Source organism: Carassius auratus, unplaced genomic scaffold (assembly GCF_003368295.1).
Source record: "Carassius auratus strain Wakin unplaced genomic scaffold, ASM336829v1 scaf_tig00217022, whole genome shotgun sequence".
NCBI lineage: Eukaryota > Metazoa > Chordata > Actinopteri > Cypriniformes > Cyprinidae > Carassius > Carassius auratus.
Genome location: NW_020528855.1, coordinates 54,098 through 73,103, shown reverse-complemented (window position 1 = coordinate 73,103; position 19,006 = coordinate 54,098). Strand labels below are relative to the sequence as shown.

Sequence of the window (19,006 nt, the reverse complement as noted above, 5' to 3'; positions counted from 1 at the left end):
TTTTATTTTTTACAGTTTTTTCCTATTCAGCTGTTAAAAGCAAGTCAGGTGGAGTGGAGGGCAGCAGTGCGGGGTCTGAAACACAACAACTGGCCTCTGTCCCTGGACCAGATGGGTACAATCAGCACCAGCCTTTTGAAGTGTTACCCGAGCATAGCTGGAGGGTCCTCCAGTTCTTTGAGGTTTCTGAGTGAAGTACAGTGGCGCTCTCTTCTCCTGTTTTTTCTTCTTATCCCTTTCTTTCTCCCTCTGTCCTCCTCCTCTCTCTCTCTCCACCCTCTTTGGCAGAGAGGGATTAGAAAGGAAGTAAAGTGAGGGGCTCTCATCGACACAGTTACCCACTCCCCCAGAACTGAAAGATGGAGGGCAGAAGGGACTAATGTTTATTTTGACAAATGCTCTCCTGTAGCCTTGAGGTGACTTTGAAGAAATGATGTAGCCACTCAATTTTCAGCGAGACAGGTGCTACAATGGCACAAATGACGTGTGTGTATGTGTTTGGCACATCTTATATCAGCCATGTCCCATTGTTTATGTTCGTTCAATGCAGGCAAATGAGCTACAGGCTTATAAATCTAGGCTGACTCCTCAGTGAAGTAGGTAGAGACCTGGGGACCACAGAGGCAACTGTTAATCTCCCGCTGTACCTACATGCACAAAGTCCCAGCGAGCCCTGCACTGGATGTTTAGACACTGAATAATTTATTTAGACTGCCTTTTAATTGAGTTTTCAGGGGAGGGCTGCCTCGCGCACCCAGGGTGCTCTGTGTTTGTAGGCTTTCCCAAAAATATGTTATCTCACTACCCAGCTGCTGAAAGCATCCTTTGCTTGTTCTCCGCAGGTCTAAATATAGTGCGCATCAGCCTTTCTGTGGAATTTTTATACAGCACTTTCTCTTTTGCATCCTTTTACCCTGGACTTGTTTACAGCATCCATTTGCAGTTTCATTGAGTTGAATGATTGGTGAATTATTAGCCAGTGAACGGTGAATGAGGGGCTCGCTCGCATCGCTCTACATCTGCTGCAACCAGCTGTGGAGATAATGAATGGACTGGGGAAGAGGAAAATGAGAGGAAGTGGACCACGATGACATGTGACATCTGAGAATCTGAAATTGCCCCTTTTGGACGCTAGAGGCCGTCATCCATCCTTGGAGAATGGAAAAGCTCAGACGGGATCATAGGTCATGACCTGTCTTGCTCGCAACCTCTACCAGTTCCCCTCCATTACGACACTTTCTGTTTATGTAGACATGTCAGTCTTCAGTGCTGTGAGAAAGACAGTGGTTAGATTTTCAATATGGCTCATCCAATAATATCTTTTATAATTTAGTACTGTTAGAAATCTTTTAACTTAAATGGTACACAGTGTCAGACAGCTGTTGGTGCCAGATGTTTTACATTCATTAGTTATTTTGAATCTTCCATGTTTAATTAGTAAAATGTTGAATTATTGAATAGAATAATTTAATTAAAAAAAGCCAATTCAAAGTATGTAATATTTTTTATTATTTAATTTTACCATGATATAAAATTGCTACAAAATGGCTAAAATTTGGTTATGCTACCCACTCCTGTGTCTCAGGTAAGCCAAACACAAGTCAGGGAAATACATACAGGCCTTTCGCTCCTCCAGTACTCTTTCATGGTACCAGAACTAATTGTGGAACTACCCACTTTTGGGCGTTTTTGCACCACTGGAACTAGGTGCGATTTTAGTATGGGACTGCCTTTGTCGAGAACCAAATTAGCTCCTACTCCGGAGCAGGGTCTAAACTGCACAATTGGTACTACCCGTGGTGTAAGTAGACATTGGCCAGATGCGTTCGAAAATGCCTTCACCCGCCATGATTTAAAACGCTGTGTAAACACACTAAATATTGTGACAACAATATTTCTCAAGTATGATGAACAGCGATAAATATGCGGACGCTGAAGTGCAGGCACTTGTTGCAACTGCCAGTTGTCGCTGAAGATTCTTAGTCCTCCTTTCCGTTCTTTCAGTCACTTTACGTATACGTCGACATTCCATGTCCATTATTGTGAAACATGTAAGACACAACAAAAACACAGCTCCGATAACAGCATCTTCCATCCTCCTGTTGTTAACGTTGTTCTCTGTTAACGTTGTTGAACGCACGCACAAATGACATCACTGTCGACTGGCTTACGTCACGTCCTAGTACACACTGTCGGTGTGAATCCAACCCTCTAAATGGTACTGGGAAATAGTTTGCGCAAAATCGCCCCAGTACTTTAGTACTGTACATTTAGTTCTGCAACTAAAGTGGTGCTAAAGGCCCTATAGAAATCAATCTTAAATGCGTTCATATAATTTGTTTTAGATAATCCTCATTCTTTAGTGAAAATATTCTTAGTGAGTGAGTTTTCTATTCAAGTATTTATAAGAGGAACCCTTTAAGTCATAGATAAATTATGGAAATATATTAGTCAGAAGGTGTGGGAACCCTGAAATAAGCATATCCAGTCCCCACTGCAGCATTTCAGTCCAGCTGGGAGGGTGTGGATAGAGTTCTTCCAGCACTTCCCCTCTGCAGGGGCAGTCAATGACAAATTAACCCTCTTTAATTGTGGGTGAGTTATGCAGCTCCTGGTGCAGCGGTGTGAGAGACAATCTTGCAGCCTTTTATTGGGCTAATAAATCTGGGAGGGTGGCAGACGGAGCCTGTGCAGCCAGCCGGATGGTAGTTTGGGGTGGGTGAGAGATAAGAGACTGGAAACCCACCCTCTCTAATTACCGCAGTTTTCGCCAAAATTTTTCCAGCACGTTGGGGGAATCTTATCAGCTTGTTCACGCATCGCCCATCCTCTTTTGTCATCTGAGCACAGAACAGAAGCAAGATAGCCATTAATCTCCTGGGCAATCATGCAAGATAAATTATGAACATGCTTAAAAGTGAAGAAACAGTGCGGTATTGTTTGTGATGCTAATAGCTGTACTTGTAGTGTATGTGCGTTATTGTGCACGATTCTTCTATTCAGGAGCTGTGTGGGTGGCGCTACCAGGGTCAGTGGTTTACTCTACTGCTGCCTGATGAGCATGCAAACCCATGCCAGGCGTCCTGCAGGCAGAATACAGACCCCCAACCAACCTACACCCCCCACCCCATGTCCCCCTGCAACCATGGATATGGCTCCATGCTGCGAGAGAGCGTGAGACAGAGGTAGTGTATTGGAAGTGTCCTAAGATGGCTGACAGGTGTACATAAAGTCAAAGAGGGCGGACCCTGTGATTTATAGCGCGTCAGGAGTAGTGCCCTAAACAATGCCAACCGTCCAGCCGAGAGCTGTCAGGGCCACTCCAGTGCGCCCACACCCCCCAATACATTCACTTCCATGTGCAACTTTTCACTGAAATATACACAACCTCCATCTCTGTTTTTGTTAGCGTCTGAAGTCAGATCACTATCATCCACCCCCGTACTATTACAGTCACTTCTGAGAGCTTAATATTGCACACCAGGCTTAAGATAATCACATGCGGTCTGTATTGTAGCACAATTCACATTTTTCTTCTACCTTTTTTTCAGTGGTTGATGAGATCAGGAGTCTCACAATGTAGTTTCACTGTTTTATTTGGTTTCCTGCGGCTATCGACTGTTGAGTCAGGTGGGCTACCTGCTGCATTCATCCGGCGCTTCATCCGGATTGAATTTTATTATTACGAGTGCAAAATTCCATCGCTTAGATATTGGTTTTCAGCATCACAGCACAATTTGGTTTATTCAAAGCCATGGCAATGCAGAATTACATGACGGAGCTTGAGGCGGCGTACCGACGAAATATGCTACCTACACGAAAAATATATTTGCATTGTTTTAAGGGTATGTTCAGGGTAAGGGTAGGTATGGATGGGTATGTTTAGGTAGAGGTAGGTATGGACATAAAAAAAATCCCCAAACCACATGAATAAGATGCTGGTAGCACAGTCTGATAGGTAAGATATTTTACTATCGATTTGTGCTACCTGTCTTTTCAATGGGAGGTAGCACAATCTGAGCAGGTAGCACAAATTGTCAGAACAGGGGCTCCGCGACTCAGAAGATATATTTTAAACCACTGTTCTGTCACTGCCTGTTATGATTGCGTTATCGGTTTCAGATAATGGGAAGTGCTTTACTGCAGGTCTAAAATCTGTCTCTTTTTCTCTCTCTTTCACCGCAGGACCTCGATGGGCCTCTTGGAATCTTGGTGTGTTTGTTTGTATCCGCTGTGCTGGAATACACCGGAATCTGGGAGTGCATATATCACGTGTCAAATCAGTCAACCTGGATCAATGGACCCCCGAGCAGATACAAGTATGTGTGTTTTTGTGTTACTTTTTTACTATGTTTGTTGCCTTTCACTTTCTTCTGGGGCTCAGCAGGATGTTTGGGGGGCTGTTGATGACCCAACACTCATTCAGCAGTACTGCTCTTTCATAGTGTCTCACATTTGTTCATCACATGCGCTACTGTTCAAAAAGTTGGAAGAATGTCTTAATGTTTTCGAAAGAAGTTTCTTTTACTTACCGAAGCTTCTTTTATTTTAACAAAACAAATACAGTAAAACAATAATATTGTAAATGGTTATTTCAATCTTATATTATATATTATTCAGAAATAATTGTAATATGCTGATTTGCTGCTCAGGAAATATCTTATTACTAACTATTTTTATTAATTGTTCTTTTTTGTTTGCTTGTTTGTTGTTGTTTTTTTCAGGCAGAAACCAGGATGTATTTGAAATAGAAATCTTTTGTAACATCATAAATAATTTACTCTGACACTTAATTATTGTCAATTAATTTAACTTTAATATAATGTATCATTGTTGAATGTAATAATTAATTTAGCTGGAAAAAAATGACCACAAACTTTTGAATTGCAGTGTACATTTATTTTTGTCTTTGAAATATATCGAAATTCCCATCGAGACCAATGATTAATTTTACAGAAAGACTGATATTATAAATGTATAGTATGAATAGGAAATTAAAACACGCTAAAACTAAGATAAATATTTTACCAGTGAGTTTAGACCTCATAACATTATAAGTTGTAGTGCGATTTATTAAATATATATAATATTATAAATTATATTATATTAGCTATATTATTACTTTTTTTTTTTTTTTTTTACTTTTATTTAAATATAGGCTAACATTTCCATTCCAAATAACATAATATAAAAATGTAGAGATACAATTGCTGATTTCTCTTTGCATGTTTTTGCCAAATTAATGTTTTTGATCCAAATTGCAAACCCTTCAAATATCGGGGTTTAGGGGGTGAATCCGTATTTAGAAAGGCATGAAAAAACGGTTTACAGTACATCAAATTTCACTTACCACATTAAACCGAGTTAGGAGAGATGACGGCGAATGATCTCCCCTTTACATATTAATTGACGTTTTGGATGGATAATTAATTCTTGATGGGTAATTACTTGTCTGTTCAGCATCTTCTCTTCCTTCAGTCTGATCCATCCTCATATTAATTTGTCTCTTACAGACTTTGATGTACATGGCATTGAAATGATAATGCAAATGTGCGTAATTTGTTCGAAATAGCCTCCACTTTTGATTAAGAATCAAGGCAATAAACTCACACAGACAACTGAGCTTGCAACAAAAGTTTTTTTTTTTATTAATTATTATTATTATTATTTTGAATCTGTTTGAGGTTAAAAGGTCATGCATTTTACCAAATAGCTTTATTGGGAAGTTAGAAACTGTGATGTGTGGCATTAATAAGGTTACAGATATTTTGCACCATCACTACTGTTGCCCCAGTGATTGTGCACACAGCAACCAATCAAATTCCACCACCTCAAAGAATGAATGAGGTCGCTCTTTATTTAGAGGTCATTGCAGTAATTCGACATTGAGAGAGAAAGAGAGATCAATAGAACTCTTTTTAGGGGTCTATAATGAATACGTAGCAGCATAATATATTCTTAATATTTTTCACAAAGGTCATCATTTATGCATTTTAAATTATGTGAGGGGAAACATTGTACAAAGATGCATCGGTTTCAGAGATTATACTTATTAAAATACCTGCTTCTACATTAATTGAACTTGATGATTTTTTGTATTGATCGTATAAAGATTGTGTGCTGTAAGTTTTGAGTTTCTGTAATTTTAATAGTCGACTTGTACACTAGTTGAGTTTGGGACATGTTGACAAAACTGTGAAAGTGTGTTTGTGAATTGATTGTCAGTTTCCAGCTGAAATAAAACATTCACTTTTCATTTTTCATTCATTTTTTGTAAAGAAAACTATAATACAACATATTTTTTATAATATTTTACACAATATTACATTTATAATACAAAATATATCAAAATATTTGTTTCTAACATTTAATGTGTGGCTTAAAATAAAATGTGTGATTTTTGGGGTACTTGAGCTCTGATGTGTGTTAACATTTTTTTTTAAATAATTTTATTTATTTACTTATTTAGGTTCTTGCATTTTCTCCTTTAGGATGGACTTGGGAATAAATGGATGGTTTGTGTTGTTCCTCTTTTTCACCTGTAATCTCTTTTTGTTTTGTCTGTCTTTCTCTGTTTAGAGTGTGCAGAACATGGGCAACACCAAAGCAAGACATCTGTATGAAGCTCATCTCCCAGAAAACTTCAGACGGCCGCAAACTGACCAGTATCCTTGAGTCTACCTGTATTTTCATTTGTAAATTGTCATTACATTATGCTTTGATGGCCTTTGCTAGTTATTCCTCAAGTCAAAATCATCATCATCTTTCTACTTAGAGGCTGAGGTTAGTGTGTGGTACAGATCCATTCTTGGTCGTCTGCAGAGGATTGAAGACTATTAAAGTAACTAACTTCTAAAAAAATATGTTGGGTAGTGTTTTTAAAAATTGCGCAATACTTTGAGGAAGATCCAAATAAATTAGTGACTTATACATTTCATTTGTCAGTTCTTTCACAACAACTCAAACTGTTGTACTTGTAGTTCCATCGTGAGCTTTGTATACAAAATAAAAAAGCAGTTGGAAATTCCCGGTGTAATGTTGGTGAACGTGGCAGACAGAAGCCTGTGCGTCTTCACACCTCATGGTTGCAGAGATTTAGAGAAAACAGCTGCTGTTTTCAGCACCTTCACACAGAGCAGAGCTGAACAGGAACTACCTCACCGCTGAGGCCTAACAGGAAGTCAGTTCATGTTTTTCATCCCTCTTGCCTCGGGTATCCTCCTCCGTCCCATTTCACACATCAGTCTAATTGGGTGTGTTTGGCGGCCTGGATAATTCCATATTCTCCTCATTGGCGCCTTCAGAAACCCTAATTTAATTTCCCTGGCATCCGCGGCCTGTTATCAGCGCTCCCGCATTTGGTGTGGATATGGAAAAGGCTTCATTTGTATGCTGACCGACGAGGTACAATATTCTTAACTGTCAAAATGGATTAATCTGGACAGCAGAGGTGAGCTTCCTCCACAAACCGGCTTTGATTTAATACGCTTTATCACAGGTGGGCTTTCTTCAGATGGAAATGCGTATCTTTTGTGCACCAGTGTGGGGGTCTTTCACTCTCTCTCATTTTCCACTTATCACTGCTTCCCTCTCGTGATCTCTCTAATGGAAAAGTTTTATAAATGTCAAATCATTCTTTCTCTTTTCTGTTGCTCATAGTGAACGGCAAAGGCACCTTCATTTGGTGTTCTTATGTTTTTCTCATATTTTTGAATCTCTTTTTTTATGTACTGTATTAACTCATTTAACTTTCTCTTGTTGATGCCAGTGCTGCTTTTTATGCATAATCTTTCTTCCCGGCTTCTCTCTGTAAGTTTTGCATCACGTCCTAACTCGGTGTGATGCAACAAAGCATCTTTTCCATTTTAAGTTTAGGAATGTGCAAAACTCCACATTTTCAAAATCGTCTTGTCTAGGTGCCTGAAGCTCTACACAACTGATCGTATTAAAGAAGCCCTGCATAATTAAGTGTTCCTTAGGATTTTTAATTAGCTGGTTCAGGTGTGTTTGATTAGGGTTTGAGCTGAACTTTGCAAGAAGGTATATCTCCGGGAGCAGGACTGGCCTGATTTACATATGTTTGTGCGTTCAGAAACAGTAGACGGAGCACAGCAGAACTGAAAACTCTCAATACAATGAAAATAGGTGCTTTAATGGCTATGAATGTAAATGGAACTATTTCACCATTTTTATTTTTATTTTTTTAAGATATTAAAACTTTTATTCAGTAAGGATGTATTAAATGGATTACAGAAGACAAATCTTTTATAACATCATAAAATCCAAATAAATTTAACTATATTAATCAAAGAATAATAATTAAAAAATAAATCTACATTTTAGAATGATTTCTAAAGGATCATGTGATGCAGAAGACTGGAAAATTCAGCTTTGCTGCAATCATATGAATAAAAGACATTTTAAAATCTATTATTTTACATTTAAAGTTATTTTAAATTGTAATAAATGCAGCTTTGGTACCATGCTTCTTTCCGAAACATTATAAAAACATACCAACCCCAAACTTCTGAATTGTAATGTATTATATTTAGTTATATTGTTTAAAATTGGTCCTCCATGGATCACTTGATATTCTTCCCAGACCACCAGTTTGAGAACCGCTGATCTTTTGTACTGAGGATGCTTCAAGGATTTTTTCACACGTCCCTGTCTTTTCTCTTTCTTTCTCTTGCATTATTTGTCTTCCTGCCACCTGCTTCCTCACCCTGATCCATATTTCATCAGATGCATTATTGTATTGTGATCAGGGATTCATGAGAGTATAAATCCAATAAAGCTGTGTTAACCGGTCCTTGGCATCTTACTGTCACTGTGTAAATTCACACTGTTAACAGGGAGTGAGATTCAGAGAGCATGTGTTTTGATTTGTCTGTGGCCCCACTCTGTGCGCATGTGCTTCCTGTGAGAAGAAGAAAAAACAGGCTTGGGAGGATTTGGGCCATCTTTGTGAGATCCTGGTTTCATTATTTATTTTCTTTCAAGATGCAGAATGCTAAGTTTCAAACTGGGCCTTGGATCAACTTTTAAAAAATAAGACTGAGATTTAAAGACCCCTTTAAAAAAAACAAGTTTGGTGGCTTTCGGTCTGTGTGCTTTGTTGTCATGGATGTGTGGCATAATTTGATCTATATGCTATCAAAACTTGTCATATAGCACATAAAGTCAAGCCATTTCATGGGTTTTAAAAATGTATAGACAGGTAGTTAGCAGTCATCATCAAGCTTCTCCATGTCTTTTAACAACCTCTCAGGTTAATTAGTGAATGCATGCCATGCTTGTTTAAATGCTGTGATTTTTTTTTTTTTATATATATATATAATTTGTGTTAGTCGTAAGCCATCAATATTTCAATTTTCCTGAGCAATGTTTCAGAGCTGTGGAGTTCTTCATCAGGGACAAGTACGAGAGGAAGAAGTACTACGATAAAAACAATGTCAATGGAACCGTTGTGAGTATCAGCATGCACTCATCCACTGTTTGCTATCTAGCATTATTTTGTTTGTGTGTGTGTGGCACAGCAGTATTTCCCAGGTTTGTGATCACACCATCTATAATTTCTCAGCAGTTACATCACTTCTAATCCGGTGTGTAGTGTACCAAGTCTGTGCCAATACAGTAATATATCTAACATATATACTGTGATTCTTTCTCACAGAATGCACTGATTATATAGATCTCTCTACCAGAATTTCTTTATTCATATTTGAATTCATATCATATCCTATAGTTTAAGTAAACCTGCTGGCAAGCTCTCTCTCTCTCTCTCTCTCTCTCTCTCTGTGTGTATATATATATATATATACATACATACATACATACATACATACATACATACATACATACATACATACATACATATATATATATATATATATATATATATATATATATATATATATATATATATATATATATATATATATATATATACATACATATATATATTGTACTGGACTGAAGTAAAGCAATCTGTGCGAACAAGATTGAAACTAATCTTTCAGATCTGGTTGCAGATCATGCCTTTAGTTTTGATTTTGTGATGCATTGCAGTATATTGAATCATAACACTGTATCGTGAGCCAGTTGGAAGTTGGAAATACCTAGCTCTAGTGTTTACTTTAGTTTACTGTCTATTTTATGTGTGGAAGGCCTGTTTTGGCGGCCAGTTGTTCTGATCACTGAGGCCTCAAATTCACATTGAACAGCCTGGTGAATTGCAGCTGTGCTTTACGCGTTGGAAATTGATTGACAGGAGCCAGCAGCCAATTAATACACTCTTACTTATGTTAAATGACTTTCTGGGACTTCCTCTCTGTTTAATGTTTATGTTGACCAAATCTTTAGAAACGCCACAAGGAGTAGTAATTGACCATCCTTAGAGTGCTGTGAAAGTCTTAACCTCATGAGAATGCTTGAGGATCTTAAGCAGTCTAAACAAACAGCCTCCTTTCGGCCTTTTCTGATTGCTTTGGATCAGTAGTGACTGAAACATGGTTGCACTTTGAAAGGTTTTCGATCAAACTCTGCAAAGCTGCCCTGTCCAATTACATTTCTCTCTCAACTTAAGGCTTACCCAAGCAGAGCTCTGCCTTTCTCTGACAGGCCTTCCTGAGCCAGCCAATTAAAGCCCCTGCCTGCAGAAGACAGCCAATCAGATTTCAGCAGAGGTCAATGTGATCGTGGTGAGCTGTTGACTGAAGAGTGACAAACTAGACATATATAAGAGCAGCATTGGTCTGTGTCAAAAAAAAAAACAATTTAATTAAAATGCAAATTATGGTGTGTTGTGTTGCTGCACTGTAACAGTGAGGCATTGCCTGAAGAAAGACTATGATTCCAGGTCGTCCTTATCCAGCGGCTTTTAAATGCAAATAAATTATTTTAAAAAATTCATTATCAGTTTAAGGCATTTTGCTTAGTTTATGGAGGGGTCTGTTAACTGAAAAGCACATACAAATTACTAAAATCAAAAAGAAAACTAAAAATATATGAAATAAAAGCTAATCCAAAAATTGGAGTTGGTACTATAATACTATATAAACACAACTAAAATAACTCGAATGCTTTTGCTTCAGAAGCATCAAGTGGTAGGCTCACACACACACACACACACACACACACACACACACATATTAAGCTATATATATATATATATATGTATGTATATGTGTGTGTGTAATAATATAATCTCCATAACTACGGGAAGAAGGAGGCGGGAACCGGCGGACAATCAAAGTAACATTTTAATAATTCCAAATAAACACAAAACAGTGCACCAGCCCCTCACGGACGACTGATGCGCATAAATAAAAAGCAAAACATAAAATAAAACCCAGGCCTGGTCCTCTCTCGTCCTTCACTGTCTTCGCTCCAGTTTTATATCCTTCCATCTCCTACGTGGGACTCGAGACCGGCGGTGGGGCACAGGTGTCGCCTTGTTCCCACGTCCCTCGGCCCCACCCCACTCGCCACAATATATATATATATATATATATATATATATATATATATATATATATATATATATATATATATATATATAATATTAGGGCCGGGACTTTAACGAGTTAATTGAGATTAATTAATCTTAAATAACGCGTTAATTAAGATTAATTAATTACAGAAAAAAATTTCCCGCATTTTTAATAACTTATTTTTGCACCGCGGAACGTTTCTCACTGGACGCGTTTCGGTGGACCGATTATACTGGATCACCAACTAGCATTCGCATATTGCCGCAGCAGCACATCAAGCCTCAAGTATCACCTCAACGCAAAACGTATAGCAGCTAGCGTGGACTTTACATTTTATGTTGAACTATGTATTATTTTGTTGGTGCAGCTGGCAGTTTATGTTGAACTCTTTATTGTTTTGGCCAAGGTTATTGAGAGTTGGACTTAGTATGTTATGGCCTCTGAAGCAACAGAGAGATGTTTTCTAATAGTCAGGGTTTCCAATGTTCTGAATGTAATTGACAGTATTGTGTTTTACTTAAAAAACACTTTACAGAAGGTTCCAGCACCCTATAAGCTACCTGAATTTCTGAAATGTACTATTTCTAAATTGTTTTTAAATATGCTATTGATACACTTCATGGCAAAAATTGCACTGGTCTGCTAGACTTGGTTGAACAAAAATAAACTATTTTGTTGCTTAAGCTTATGTATTCAGTCATTATTCAATGGTATACAATAAATCCATGTGAAAAAAAATGACTTCTCACTGTTCTCAGGTCAAATATTTATATGCGATTAAAATGCGATTAATTTCGATTAATTAATTACAAAGCCTCTAATTAATTAGATTAATTTTTTTAATCGAGTCCCGGCCCTAATATATATATATATATATATTTTTTTTTTTTCTTTTTTTTTTTTTTTCTCCAGGGTTCTTTGATGAATAGTAAGTTTTATTTGAAATGGAAATCTTTTGTAACATTGTCTGTACTGTCACAATTGATCTAATGTATCCTTAACATTTTCTGACCTCAAACTATGTATTTACATTTTTTTTGAGTGGTAGTACCTGTCTCAGCTATGGTACCAGGTTTGATCACTTTCTGGTGACACAACTTGCCGCAGAGATGTTGAACTCTAATCATGTGACCCTGACATTGACTCTAAGCCTAGAATGGAGGCATCTGATGGGCAGATGGGCCAAAAATAAAAAGAGAAAAGAAAAGAAATCAATAGTTGCCTGTTTCCAGCCCAGGTGGAGAGAAATGCAATATTGCAGCCTTTCCTTGCTTCAATTACTAAAACAAGCTCCAGCTCCCTCTCTTTCCTGCTCCTTGTCTTCCCGTCTCGTGGCAGTAATGAAAGTTCTGTGTGTTCTTCTGTGGCAGTGGATGGAGAATAAATGTCTTATTGAAAGCCTTATCGCCAGTCAGCATGCTGTAGTCATGTTCCCTCCCTGCTGATTCGCACCATTTAAATGAGTGTGTGTGTGTGAATCCAACAGCGAAGCAGAACCTCAGAAAATAAATGTCCCAGGATATTAAGCGTTCTCCACTTCCTTGTTTTCAAAACATGTTTTTTTCACCATTTCCAAAGGTTTTTTTTTCTTTCATTATTTTGATCAAAGTTTATGAACCATGGAAAATGTGCAAAATGAAGGATCTCAGTGGACCGTTTTTAATACCAAGAATGGAATATATAAAAGACGAAAGGAACATGAACATCACAGGCTCAGTTCTGCTATGGTGTATGTAACTAGATTTGTTTTTGTTTTTTTTTAAAGAAAACTGTGCCATAGAACTGTCTATGAGTGTGAATGTGTGAATGAGATATCGGAGCATAACTAATTATAGCTTCAGCCTTCCACAGCCAGTGTCTCTTTTCACACTGCAGTCATCTAAGCCTCATTCAGCCCCAAGTGACCTGGCCCGCTTGGCCGTTTGCACTGCATTTTGGGGCATTTAGCGGTCCGCTCCTTCTATTACTTCTCAGCTAGAAAGCTGGAGACCTTTGGACCTCACACTGATGCTGTTTCTTCTTTGGGAGTATGGGAGTCTTCACGCTTTCAGCTGCATTAAGATGGAGATCGGTTCTCCCTTCACACTCCAGGCTGATTGCTGTCTCTGCTTATTGACCACCTCTCTTCATCTCCTGCTGCTTTCCGTTCTGGACTTATTTCCCCAGACGGGCACGGTAGTATTAAAGGGATTGGGAGGAAAGAGTAGGAGTACTGTGTGGTATTATTTAATGGCTCTCTAATGAATATGGGCTCATGCTGCTGTGAAGCATAGTGCTGATGCTAACCCAATAAAAGCAGATTATGAGGGAGATCCATCAGCAGGTAATGAACCGGTCTGGACAGTTCTGTGGTAACTCAGGCTATAATGGACCTACTTGTAAAGCTTGAGCTCTGTGGGCACGTGCTGCGGACAGCACTACTTCCACACTGGAAAAAAAAGGATAGTAATCTGTCTTCTTGTCCGTTCCTCTTCCTGAAAACTCTCTCTCCACTGTCACCTGCTCCAAAGGAATATTCTGGGTTTAATATAAATTAAGCTCAACTGACAGCATTTGTGACTTGTGTTGAATACCAGAAAAATAAAAAAACAATGTTACTGTTAGGCACCTACAATGGAAGTTCTGGAAGCTTCTTGTTTTATTAAAGCATGGATTTTTCTATTAAGCGTGTATTATTTGATATGTAAAGCTGTATAATTGATATGTAAAGCTGTATATGTTCTAGGAATTATGGCATGACATCGTCATTATGTTAACATCATGTTAGGGTTTGGCATCGTCCATCGCCAGTGGCTGACAAACATCACAATGTTGAGCCGATATCATGTTTGCCATGAACTGAATGTAGAACGTGAAGTATACCCGGGCCTTTAGTAGTCAGCTGCTACATAGCATGGAAAAATCAAGATGAAAATGAAAATATCTAATGGAAAATGAGAATGTTAGGTTTGTAATGATATAATTGTTTTGAATGTTTTGGCAGATGGCCATCTAGCGAGCCCCCCGATGTCATCGTCCATCGTGATGTTTCACGGTGGACAGTTTGGTAGACATCGCCCAACTCTACATCATGTGACTATGCTTGAAAAATGGACAATTTGAACATTTAAGGATTTTCCCCATTCAGTGTCAGTGCCTCACTGTAACCCAGGATAGAATAGAGAATTATGAGAATAAATGCACTTCAAATTATATTATGTTTGTATTATCTCTACTATATTTTTTAAAAACAAACAGACAGAGAGGAAATAAAACTACAAAACCTAAAAGTGAAGTAATAACACATTTGAAAGACCTCATGAAATCAGTACTCCCTGTCTGTTAGCTGTTTCTATTTCTAATCTATCAGTATTTTTATTTTTTTTATCTAGTCAAAAATCTAACAATTATTTTTTTGACAGCTAAACCGGTCACTTATTTTCTTGAGTAGGTGATTAATGCTTTGGTTGACTTAATAGTTCATTGTAACTGTAAATTCTGGCATTACATTTTTTTTATGTTTTATTTAAACGATTTCTCATAAATAATCTTTACATATAAAACAATTCGAACATAGACAAGAAAGTACCAGTGACATGGTCAAGTCAAATTAAATCTTTGTAATCAACATTATGCAACAAAATGCTGTTATTTGAGCTTAACCCTGTCTATTCCTTTTACTAACTTACCCATGCTGCTTTTTTCTCTATTCCTCCATATGTTCCACTTCACCTTCATCCTTTCTCTCTGTCCGTCAGTTGTTTTCTCTCTCTCTCTCTCTCTCTCTCTCTCTCTCTCTGTATGATAGGGTTTGTGCTGTCACTTATGTGATGATGCAGAAATGGAGTAAGAAACTTGGCCCTGACACATCAATGACCTTTCTTCCTCTCTCTCCTGCCCAAAGAGAAAGAGGCTTTGTGGGACTCTGAGAATGAGGCGAGCCGTTTATCTGGCCCAGAGCCAATAATATTCATGCTGAGAGCACATATGACGTTTTTTCCTTAACCAATAGAGTGTTATTTTGGTATTTCACAGAACACATTAATCATATGAGGTGTAATTAGAAGGAAGAGCCCGATTAGAGAGGAACTGTATTTTCAGCCTTTGTCTTCAGCATTCTGTCTTCAGGATTGCACTCTGAAGCCACTGTTGCAATCGATATAACACTAAAGTGGACTCAAAACAAGACTTAATTATGAGTCAAAAGGCATCACTGGTTAGCTTGCAGTTCTCACACACCTTGTTGAACATCAGCTGCTAGGCCTTTTTGTTCTTTTTTGCTTTGATAACTAAACAGCAGCAATATGGGATTTTGAATGTTTCATATCCCTGTTCAAATAACAATAGCTTTTCAAAATAAAAAAGTGTTTTTTTATAACCTTTGTGCAGTCTTTTATGCAAGCAGTAATTGAACCACTTAAGGTGTTTTGAACTGAAAATAGGAATCGATATTATTGAACTTTGCTGAGCTTTTATATACGCATATGTGAACATATATTGTACGGGCAAGCTTTTCAAACATCGCCATCTGATTGATGCTGTTATTTGCAGTGTCTACACCTTTAAGCTAATTCTGTTGATTTGAGGCAGCCTTGGCTATGGAGATTGACAAACTCGGAGTACAGATTAGGCAGATGGTCTCACTTCTTACATTTGTGGAGTCTTCTGGAACATCTGGAAAAGTCTGGGCTATTTTTACCCACCAAATGTGTCCTTGGTGAAAGATTTGACTGCTGATAAGAGCAACTACACCAAGTTACATGGCCCTTCTTCCAGATTTGTATGTTTTTGGAACTAATTATTGTCTTGTTTCCCTGTTAAAATATTTAAGCATCCTTATAACAGGATATATTCACTTGAGAAGTAAAACTAGTTATTTCCAAACATAACTCCTCTGGCAAGAACATGTTTAGCTTTTTAATCATACATTTTACTGAGGTTTACAGGAGAAAATAATGCTTAATGGGCTAACAAACAAACTTCATTCTCAATATATATATATTGTCTGAAGACGTGTCTTAATATCTAAACTGATTTTGCTTCACATGTGAATTTGTTCTAACAATGTTTTATATTTTTTGCTTAAAAATTGGCAGTAATACTGATGAATAAGGTTGTTTTTGCAGTTTCCAGATGTGTGTGAATGTATCGGTAATATAAATGTTGCTTTTCCCAGTTTCCCACAGGCTTAATAATTAGTCACTCTATAGTGATCGCTGCAGCCTATTAATTCTGATTTCTCTTCTTCCACTCTTTTTCCTCTACTTTTATCTCTTCTCTCTCATTCTATTTCAATTGCTTACTGCCTCTCGTCCTCTCTCTCTCCTCTGCCCCTGCAGAAGTCCTCTGATGCTGCTTTGCCTTCAGTATCATCTCCATCTTCGCAAGCAGCTGAGAAAAGCAAACTGGAGGTACTGTAGCGCTGTGCTTCTCTGTGCCGTGCTCATCTGTGCGGTTCACTGATTGTGGTGCTGTGCTTGTGCTCTGCATTCTCGAGGATGCATCCCAATTTGCATACTTTCCTTCCTAAATGGTATGCTAGTTTAGAATGATTGCATTTCAAAAGATACTGTGTTAAAAATATGCCAAATTGCGTACCGGCTTGCTGCTACATTCTGAAGTAGCCTATGTATCCATTAAAAAAAAAACGAAATATGAAGAAATAACACATTTTTAAGACTTAATGCAATCAAAATTGGTATTCTGGTCTTTAGTCACTGGCTGAAGCTATCGAAATGCTAGTGTACTTTACTATTTAGCTTTAAGCTGGAAAAAAAAGGTTCACCCCTCTATTATGCACTAACAAGTTGCAATTTTATGAAGTGGTAGTTTATCACAGTACTGTCTAACTACATATAACAAATGCACTTTTTTTAACATCACTTACAAAGTAGTATGCAAATTGGGACAGACCTAATCTATGTAAAATGAAGTGTGTAAAGTGGCTGTAATTGCACCAATCAGAACTGACTGACTATTGACAGTTTTGGCAACAGATTATTAAACGGCCTATAAGAATGTTGATTTAAACCAAACAAAGAGCAAGGCGAGAGAACCTATAGAAATCGCCCTGACGGCTTCACATTCATTGTTGAAAGTGCTGTGGATGTGTTTAAATGGATGTGTAGAGTCTGTTGCCTCTGTGCTCTGCTGTGGAAAGGATCGATAGCACAGCTCTGTCCACATGCAGAGGGGAAATAGAATAATCAATGTGCCCATAAAGAGCTCCAAACGGCCAATCCGCACCTCTCCTCCAGGCCTGTTCTCCATTTGTTCCGTCTGCTGGTAATCATAGTGCTAGTCAAACACACCACCACGACTGCAGAAAACCCACTCTGATCCCTCGCTCCCACACCTGAACTGACCTCTCGCTCAGCGTTTTTTGCAGTAGCAATTGATGCGCAGTGAGAGAAAAGGAGAGTGGGTTTGCAGCCAAAAAGCTTTTTCTAGTTTCATCTGACCATAGAAGCCAGTCCCGTTTGAAGTTCCAGTCGTGTCTGACAGCTGAACAAGCTGAAGTTTGTGATTTTTCTTGAAAACCTCTCAAACAACGTGTGGTGATTTAGGGACTGTTTGATATATATGTGTTTATTTGTGGTAGCTATATTTAAGCTATCAGAGTGCAGGTCTCGAGACAAAATTATAAGTGTCTTGTGTCCTAAATACACCTCAGACTTGTAGCGGACTCCACCTTTTTTTTTTTTCTTCTTCAATTTCTTTTTTGTGTATGTGTGATGTGTGTGTCTTGTGTGTGCAAACTCTTTAATGTGGTTTTTCACATTTTCTTTTCCTCATTCTGACACAGAAGGAGAGAGAGAAGAAAAAGGAGGAGAAGAAGAGGGAAAGGGATACAGATAAAGGGAACAAGCCAGCAGGTTTTGAGAAGGTAATCAACCTCATTACTGACCAAACCGGCTGAAGCCATTACTCTTTTAAATGAGAGCTGTGTTTATGAATTTGTTGAAGACATTATGTCTGGAATGCAGGTGCTTGATGTTGGACCATGAGGGAAATGCTTTACAAATATTTTTGCTGTATTTTTCTTGATTTGGAGTTTGTATGTTTTTAACACATCTGAGATTTTGAGAATCAAACAAGCCGGTGTTCAGTGACCAGAAGGAAGATCATACTCCTGTCTTCCCTGTGAAATCAAACACACTGAGCACACAAGTTTAATTTTCTTGCATATTCATATGTCTCTTTGCAGGAAGTTAGGTCATTACATCTCTAATTTCGTTTTAGTTAAAAACCTTGTTGGAGATGTGTATTGACTGTGGTGAGAATGTCAGTTGAGAAACTGTTTCTTGTGTTTTCTTTGCTGAAATCACATTGACACATTACAATTACATAATTCAGATTTCTAATTCACTTTGCACATTTTCATTGTGGCTAAAATCTGATTTGAGTTGGAAAAAATCTGTTATTTTGTTACATTGAAACTGTAGATCATGGGTTTTGAGTTAAGGTCGACCAATATAGTTTTTTTTTTTTTTTGGACTGTTTTTCAAATATAGCAAGGGTAACACTCATTT

At 37.9% G+C, this 19,006-nt stretch overlaps 1 protein-coding gene across 8 annotated transcripts in view; it reads left to right on the top strand.

Moving 5' to 3' along the window:
* Window positions 1–19,006, top strand: part of LOC113099703 (stromal membrane-associated protein 1-like) — an 82,125-nt gene that overhangs the window by 12,874 nt on the left and 50,245 nt on the right. Inside the window, exons 2-6 of one of the 8 annotated variants that reach the window (XM_026264633.1) lie at window positions 4,186–4,319; window positions 6,580–6,665; window positions 9,394–9,466; window positions 16,814–16,885; window positions 18,283–18,360. In XM_026264633.1, the coding sequence (XP_026120418.1) occupies window positions 4,186–4,319; window positions 6,580–6,665; window positions 9,394–9,466; window positions 16,814–16,885; window positions 18,283–18,360 (443 nt within the window). Of the gene's footprint in view, window positions 1–4,185; window positions 4,320–6,579; window positions 6,666–9,393; window positions 9,470–16,813; window positions 16,886–18,279; window positions 18,361–19,006 lie in introns of all 8 variants that reach the window. The other 7 variants (XM_026264632.1, XM_026264630.1, XM_026264629.1 and 4 more) reach the window with 7 other exon arrangements.